The 8,590-nt window shown below is 45.6% G+C and overlaps 1 protein-coding gene across 1 annotated transcript; it reads left to right on the forward strand.

Annotated features, from left to right (window-relative positions):
- The first annotated feature begins 426 nt into the window (after window positions 1–426).
- LOC140384400 (uncharacterized) lies at window positions 427–8,341 on the forward strand. The gene is made up of 6 exons (XM_072466073.1): window positions 427–491; window positions 930–1,111; window positions 1,769–1,896; window positions 4,731–4,797; window positions 7,282–7,392; window positions 8,066–8,341. The coding sequence occupies exons 3-6, from the start codon at window positions 1,781–1,783 to the stop codon at window positions 8,246–8,248; spliced, it is 477 nt and encodes a 158-aa protein (XP_072322174.1). The 5' UTR covers window positions 427–491; window positions 930–1,111; window positions 1,769–1,780; the 3' UTR covers window positions 8,249–8,341.
- Window positions 8,342–8,590: the final 249 nt, after the last annotated feature.

The raw sequence follows: 8,590 nt of genomic DNA on the forward strand, positions 1-8,590 counted from the left end.
TCTGTAGTCGTTGGAAGGATGAGCGGGGATCTTATTGAAATTACAGGATACTAAGAGGCCTGGATAGAGTGGACATGGAGAGGATATTTCCACTATTAGGAAAAACTAGAACCCAAGGAACAGCCTCAGAGTGAAGGGATGATCCGTTAAAACTGAAATGAGGAGGAATTTCTTCAGCCAGTGGGTGGTGAATCTGTGGAACTCATTGCCGCAGAATGCTGTGGAGGTCATCACTTTTCTTTAAGATAGAGATTGATATGTTCTTGATTAATAGGGGGATCAGGGGGTTGGGGAGAAGACAAGAGAATGGGAATCAGAAACACATCAGCCATGATTGTATAGCGGAGCAGACGCGATGGGTGGAATGGCCTAATTCTGCTCCTATGTCTTATGTTCTTGTAGTCTAACCAGGATGCAGGGCAGGCAAGGCAAAGGAGCTGGGGGACGAATGGCAAGGAAACACATTGATGCGATAACAATAACAGTACAAGGTACACCCAGGTAGCATCGAACACAGCTGTGGTATGTTTTAATACCGGGGGCAACATGTATAAAGTTAATATGGCACAGTTGTGTTAACCGGTCGCTGGCAGCCCAAAGTGACTGCCCCCACGTCTGTACACACATTACCTTTGTATACATACCTGCTTATATTCTGAACTTTTTCTTTTCTTTTTGCCTCTTATACTCTGTAAATATCTCTATTACTGTGGGATGTTCCTTGCGATGTTATTATAAAAGCAAAACCAATAAAAATATATATTTTTAAAATAACTCAACAGAGCCCCTCTGTTAAGAGGCATGGTGGGGTGGGGGGTGGGGGGGGGGGGGGGGGGGAGGGTGGATGGGAAAGGTGGGGGAAGGGGGAAGCGTGGAATTTTCTGTATATCTCTTTAAAACTTTATTTTTCTACCTTTATCTATCAAAAGCTCTGAAGAAGCCAGAATCCTTGGAAAGGATGAGCATTGAAGTGGTTGATTTTGGCTCATTTGGTTTGGGAAAACCTGAGCCTTCAGCCATTGAAATGAACCGACTATCCGCAGAGATCTTGAGGGCCTTCAGTGTCATTGGGTTTGTGTAACTCAAAAACACAGGAATCAAAGATCAAAAGGTATGTATCCATCTTAATGTTTCAATATGTTTACTAACTGTGCTCATTAACTATGTAAATGCACAATTAATTAACTTGTGCATGTGTTTCCTTTATTTTGTGTCATAATGGCAATGTAAAGGGTGACATTACAACTACTTGAGACATGTGTTGTCTCTTCTGTTGACCCTTGCAACTATCAATTTAATGTCTCTCTTTTACTCAGATACTCACACAGACAATCCCAGCATCTCTAAGTCATTATTTTCTAACAAGCATCCTTTCCATCTTATGGGGAAACTGCAGAAGTTTCCATCCCATCGGAATATCTTCAGATAAAATATTGCTGTAAAAAGCTTGCACATTATCATTGTCCCAGTGTTGTGCTGTGCTCCGACTTGGTACCCAATATCCTCACAGTACAATATATTCAAAATCATTTTGCTCCTGTCTCCAAAAGAATCCTCCTTGAAGTATCATAAAGAATGCACATGCTGACAAACTCTCTCCCTTTCCATGTGACATGTGACATCTATATGAACTCTTTCAAATATTATTAGAGATAGCAGACACTGAACAGAAAGAATATGATGATTAAAATCTAGTGAGTGAGATGCCAACTTTACTATATTAAAGGTGCAAAGCCTATTTCATGTGTAAAACATAATTGTTCCTTAGGTGGCTGAAGCGATGCATATCTGCAAGAAATTCTTCACACTTCCAAGTGACATTAAACAACAGTATGCCCGCTCAGTGGTGGACACTGAGAATTTGGATCACGGCTGGGTTGGAGCAGAGATAGAAAGGTACAAAAATCTGAAGAACAACTTCTGTGATAGTTAGTGTATGTCTGAGAACAGAAATAGAGGCACAGAGTACGAAAGCAAGGAAGCTACCAGTCATAGAGTCATAGAATCATACAGCATAGAAAAGGCCCATCGTGGCTGTACAGATCAAAAACAACCACCTAACCCCATTTTCCAGCACTTGGCCCCATAGCCTCACATGCCCTGGGATCGCAGGTGCACATCTAAATATTTCTAAAATGTTATGAGGGTCTCTGCCTCCACCATCCTTTCAGGCACCAAATTCCAAACTCCCCACCCTCTGGATGAAAAAGTTTTTCCTCACATCCCCTCGAAACCTCCTGCCCCTTACCTTAAATCTATGCCGCCTGGTCATTGACCCCTTCACCAAGGGGAAAGGTTTGCTCCTGTTACTCTATCTATGTCCCTCATAATTAATACATCTCAGTCATGTAACCCCTCAGTCTCCTCTGCTCCAATGGAACCAATCCAAGCCTATCCAATCTATCTTCATATCTAATACTCTCCAACCCAGGCAACATCCTGGTAAATCTCCTCTGCACCCTTTCCAGTACTATTACATCCCTTCTATAATGTGGATTCCAAAACTGCACACAATATTCTAGCTGTGGCCTAACCAATGTTTTATACAGTTCCAGCATAACCTCCCTGCTCTTAAAATCTATGCCTCGGCCAATTAAGGCAAGTATACCATATACCTTCTTAACCACTGTTCCCACCTGCACTGTTATCTTAAGGGACCGGTGCACATGCACACCAAGACCTCTTTGATCCTCAGTACGTCCTAGGGTCCTGCCGTTTATCTTGTATTCCCATGTCTTGTTTGTCCTTCCCAAGTGCATCACCTCACACTTATCCGCATTGAATTCCATTTGCCACTGATCCGCCCATTTGACCAGCCCGTCCATATCCTCCTGTAATATTGTGGTTAGCAGGGCATGTCAAAGGCTAGGAATCCTACGGTGAGTAACTCACCTCCTGTCCCCCCCAAAGCCTGTCAACTAGGCACATCTACAAGGCACAAGTCAGGAGTGTAATGGAATACTCTCCACTTGCCTGGATGAGTGCAGCTCCAACAACATTCAAGAAGCTCGACACCATCCAGGACAACACAGCCCGCACACAAACATTCAAACCCTCCACCACCGATGAACAATGGCGGCCTTGTGTATCATCTACAAGATGCACTGCAGTAACTCACCAAGGTTCCTTCGACAGCACCTTCCAAACCCATGACCACTACCATCTAAAAGGACAAGAGCAGCAGATACCTGGGAACCCCACCACCTGGAGGATCCCCTCTAAGTTACTCACCACCCTGACTTGGAAATATATCACCAATCCTTCAGTATTGCTGAGACAAATTAGAACATAGAACATACAGTGCAGAAGGAGGCCACTCGGCCCATCGCGTCTGCAACGACCCACTTAAGCCCTCACTTCCACCCTATCCCCATAACCCAATAAACCCGCCTAAATTTTTTGTTTCGGTCACTAAGGGCAATTTAGCATGGCCAATCCATCTAACCTGCACGTCTTTGGACTGTGGGAGGAAACCGAAGCACCCGGAGGAAACCCACACAGACACGGGGGGAACATGCAGACTCCACACAGACAGTTACCCAGCGGGGAATCGAACCTGGGACCCTGGCGCTGTGAAGCCACAGTGCTAGCCACTTGTGCTACCGTGCTGCCCAAAATCCTGGAACTCCCTACCTAACAGCACGGTGAAGGACTGCAGCGGTTCAAGAAGGCAACTCACCACCACCTTCTGAAGGGCAAATAGGGATGGGCAATAAATGCCGGCCTAACCAGCGACGCCCACATCCTGTAAATGAACGAAAAAAATCAAAGACTCTCCTCCTCACTATTTCCCACCCCAACAATTTTTGTATTATCCTTGAATGTACTGATGAACCCTCCTACATTCATATCTAAATAATTTCTCTAAACCACAAACATCAAATGCCCCAACACTGATCCCGCAAGACCCCACTGGACACAGGCTTCCAGTCAGAAAAACACCCGTCAGCCACCACCCTCTGCTTCCTGCCACTCAGCTAATTTTGGATCCAATTTGCCAAATTTCCTTTGATCCCATGGGCTCTTACTTTTACTACCAAACTCCCATGTGAGACCTTATCAAAAGCCTTGCTGAATTCCAAGTAGACTACATCAAATGCATTTTCCCCTTGTACACACCTGGTCACCTCTTCGAAAAACTCAGTTATGTTGATCAGACATGACCTCCCATTAACAAAACTGATTAATTCTTAATTAATCCCTGCCTCTGCAAATGCAGGTTAATTCTGACTCTCAGAATTGCTTCCAATAGTTTCCCCACCACTGAGGTTAGACTGACTGGCCTGTAGTTTCCTGGGCTATCCTCCAGGCCTCCTGCACCTCTCCTGTGGACAGAAAATTATTGCCTGAGTCCTTGCTATTTCCTCTCCAGCCTCACTCAGCAGCGTGGGATACATTTCATCTGGCCCTTGAGGTTTGTCTAACTTTAAGCTTGCCAGACCGCCCCCCCTCAGAACTTCCTCTCTGTTTGTGTTAATCTCTTCAATTTTATTACAGTTATGCAAAATCTTTTAAGTCATCTATGATGCACAATAAGAGGAGCTTCACTATCATGGTAAAATGAAAGCAAGGGTGCATTGCATATGACTTGTGGAGAGACAGACTTGACAGAGCAGATTACTTTTTCTTCTTCCAAACTTACGTTCAAGTCAAGCTAATTAATCAAATGCTAAATTATGAGTAGAAATTTGCATAATAATAATAAAAAAGAATATGCTTGTTCTTTACAGCTTAAATCCTACACGGCCTGGGGACCTGAAGGAAACTTTTAATGTGTCAACATTATCTTCACGTATTGTAAGGTTGAAGAAGTTCCAACTATGAACTGTATATTGTAAATTGGATCTGATAAAATAGTGGGCTTGAGGGGACATTTAGCCAGTTGCCTGTTAGACTAGCTCTAAGTGAAGCACCAGTCCCAGTTTCTGCTTGCTGTAAGAAAGGAAAACAGGGCAGAAAACAGGATGGAGTCTTCAGAAACTGGGGTCAAGACTACAGGTGAGCCTTACATTTGCTGATGTGCAGAATCCAATCTAGGGTTGAGAGTTGAGAGTTCTCCTTGTTCAGGAGATATTTTTTCTCCCAATTTGCAACCACAGTCCTTCAGTTGCAAGGGGCTGGTTTAGCACAGTGGGCTAAACTGCTGGCTTGTAATGCTGACCAATGCCAGCAGCGTGTGTTCAATTCCAGTACTAACCTCCCCGAACAGGCACCGGAATATGGCGACAATGGGGGTTTTCACAGTAACTTCATTGAAGCGTATTTGTGATAATAAGCGATTATTATTATTAGTTGGGGCAAAGTCCAGCCTAATTCCGGAGAAATACAAAAAGACATTCCGCTTGCCTCATGACTGATCCCCTGTGTTCACGCCCCATGATCTCTCATCCTTTTGCATTCCTACTATTTCTTCACCACATTTAATTTCTGTTCCTTGCCCTCACACTCTCTCCACTTCCTATTGCCCAGTCCTCCTCCCTGTCTTTCATGTTTCCTCCATTTTCACAACCTCACTGTTCTCACTAACCTTCTCCCAGTATCAGGGGCGAGATTCTCCGACCCCCCGCCGGGTTGGAGAATCGCCGGGGGCTGGCGTGAATCCCGCCCCTGCCGGTTGCCGAAGTCTCCGGCACCGGAGATTCGGCGGGGGCGGGAATCGCGCCGCGCCGGTTGGCGGGCCCCCCCGCTCGATTCTCCGGCCCGGATGGGCTGAAGTCCCGCCGCTAAAATGCCTGTCCCGCCGGCGTAAATTAAATCACCTACCTTACCGGCGGGACAAGGCGGCGCAGGCGGGCTCCGGTGTCCTGGGGGGGGGGGCACGAGGCGATCTGGCCCCGGGGGGTGCCCCCACGGTGGCCTGGCCCGCGATTGGGGCCCACCGATCCGCGGGCTGGCCTGTGCCGTGGGGGCACTCTTTCCCCTCCGCCTCCGCCACGGTCTCCACCATGGTGGAGGCAGAAGAGACTCCCTCCACTGCGCATGCGTGGGAAGCTGTCAGCGGCCGCTGACGCTCCCGCGCATGCGCCGCCCGGAGATGTCATTTCCGCGGCAGCTGGCGGGTCACCAAAGGCCATTTCCGCCAGCTGGCGGGGCGGAAATTCGTCCAGCGCCGACCTAGCCCCTCAATGTTGGGGCTCGGCCCCCAAAGATGCAGAGCATTCCGCACCTTTGGGGCGGCGCGATGCCCGTCTGATTTGCGCCGTTTTGGGCGCCAGTCGGCAGACATCGCGCCGTTTCCGGAGAATTTCGCCCCCCGATGTGGAGAGCATTCTGATTACGGGACCTTCACTTTACTTTTCCAAGATGAATGTGCAGGGTTAGAGGTAAAAGTACATTTCAGATTTCAGATTTAATTGTTTTTATATGTTGTAAGGTATTATTAAAGCACCTTTTCAAACCTCAACCATCAAACTACATATTTTGATTTTAATTGGTTCAGGTATTATTTTTTTCTTTACTACCATATATGTATTTACAGTACGGCTCACACATTCCTAAGGTTCTGAGTTCTATTCTTTTTATAAATGGGACTTTGAGCTCTTTTACCCTTTCATCAGACATTTGTGTTGCAACCATCTTTTTGTTTGCTGCTTGCACTGAATTTGTTTACAAGAAACTGATATTAATGTGAAACCAGCAAACTCATAATCGTGTGGTTTCTTAATGTATCACATTAATACCAGCAGCAAAATTAAGCGCTGTTTCCCCAGTGACTGGATGCTTTACCTTTTGGCTTCTCAGGAAAAGACGAACAAGATCTCATGCTGATTTGACAATAACTAGAGTCAGAAAAGATGGATTAAAAATAGCAGCAAAGCTCCCTGCCCTTGATCATAGCCAGTGACCTATGGTGGAAAATGCATGTTAGGTCATGACCGAATTAGATTCTGATACAATCAGTCAACTCATGTAGAATAGAATCCCTACAGTGCAGAAGGGGGCCATTCGGCCCATCGCGTCTGCACCAGACCTTGGAAAGAGCACCCTAGGAAAGCCCCCTCCTTCACCCTATCCCCGTAACCCAGTAAACCAACCTAACCTTTTGGGTATTAAGGGGCAATTTAGAATGGTCAGATCACCTAACCTGCACATCTGTGTGCCAATATTCACGGTTACGTTTAAATGCTGAAACTGGCCATTTTGGGCTAATTACCAGAGCGCTGCTTCCAGCAGTACCTTCCAGCAAAGTGGTAAATGTGGGGGAAAAAGTGGGATGGGGTGAAGAGATGGTAAATGTGATAGCTGGTGGTATTTCAACACTTTGCAACATCTTTACTTCAGGTTGGGCACAAATCTGGTCAGTTCGTGGCTGCTCCCCACAGCCCAAATGCTGTTCTTCTCAACATAGGCGACCTGCTGCAGAGGTGGACATCTGACAGATTGATCTTCACGGTAAGATACCATTTGTTTTGGTAAAGTGATATTAAATCAATGTTTTTAATATTTTACTTTTGTGCATGAAGACGAAGGGCGCGATTTAATGGGATAAAAACCACCCTGCCCAGATGGCCTGGGAGATGGTCTCCAATGTCTTCGGAGACCTCCCTCCCACACACTCAGGTGCCGTTTGTGTGGACCAGTGCTAAACAGTCTACGTTTGTGTGGGCCAGTATTAAACGGCGCCCTGGCAAGGTGTCCTAGGTATGGCCATTTGTTCCCTGGCCCGGGGACAATATGGTGCAGACATTTTAAATGAGTTTAATGACTCATTTAAATATGATGATGTGGATCATGCCCACCGATTTAGAAAGCATTTGATTTTAATTTCCTATCTGAATTGACAGTTTGCATCCAGGTGGTTCTGTAATTTGAAAATCTACCCCATAATGAACTTCACAAACAATATAGTCTATCTTGGAGCAAAGTGACACTGTGCTTCCAGAATACTGGTCAGAATATTGCCTTTTAGCTCAACAACAGTTGCGCGATAACTCATCCTTTGGTTGGTTTGCAGCTGAAATTTTCCATTCCTGGTTTATTAGAGTTCTTGATAAGACTGCAACTAGTTGATTCTGCCTTGTAGTAGAGAACATTAATGTGGGTAAATGATTGTGTTTTTTTACAGGTACATCGTGTGCTTCTGCCACAATCAGATGACAAGATGTGCCAATCTAGACAGTCATTGGCTTTCTTTGTTCATCCGGATAATGATGTAATTGTCACGTGCTGCGATGGGTCTGAGAAGTACCCTCCCACCAACACTCTGCAGTACTTAATGGGACGTATCAATGCCACATACATAATGTAACATTATTCTGATCCAGTGAATACAGCAGCAATTATGAGGAGAGGCTTCATGATTACATGGAGAAGTCACAAAAATAAAGAACATTTAAACAGATTTCGAGAAGCTACAATGTGATTGTTTAAGTATAATGTCTGAAAGCTGGTGGTGGAACATTTTGGGGAACATATGTGTGATGTCAGTGATAGGTTAGTCTCTTATTTCACTACATTCCCAGTCTCAGCCATGTTTCTGTGAGGGGGTACAATGGAAGGGCCAATAGGGTATTGCCACAAGGGAAGGACATTGGTCACTGCACCTTTGCGGTCGTTGTCTGAGGCCTACAGGAAGGCTGACAGCTTGGCT

The sequence above is a fragment of the Scyliorhinus torazame genome, chromosome 10, assembly GCF_047496885.1.
Source record: "Scyliorhinus torazame isolate Kashiwa2021f chromosome 10, sScyTor2.1, whole genome shotgun sequence".
NCBI classification, from domain to species: domain Eukaryota; kingdom Metazoa; phylum Chordata; class Chondrichthyes; order Carcharhiniformes; family Scyliorhinidae; genus Scyliorhinus; species Scyliorhinus torazame.

What these genes read in the sequence shown, in the direction of transcription:
- LOC140384400 (XM_072466073.1), top strand. Translation starts at nt 1,781, where the DNA reads ATGCATATCTGCAAGAAATTCTTCACACTTCCAAGTGACATTAAACAA. An exon ending in CAACATTATCTTCACGTATT is followed by an intron (nt 4,798 to 7,281) that starts GTAAGGTTGAAG and finishes TCTTTACTTCAG; the next exon opens with GTTGGGCACAAATCTGGTCA. An exon ending in CTGACAGATTGATCTTCACG is followed by an intron (nt 7,393 to 8,065) that starts GTAAGATACCAT and finishes GTTTTTTTACAG; the next exon opens with GTACATCGTGTGCTTCTGCC.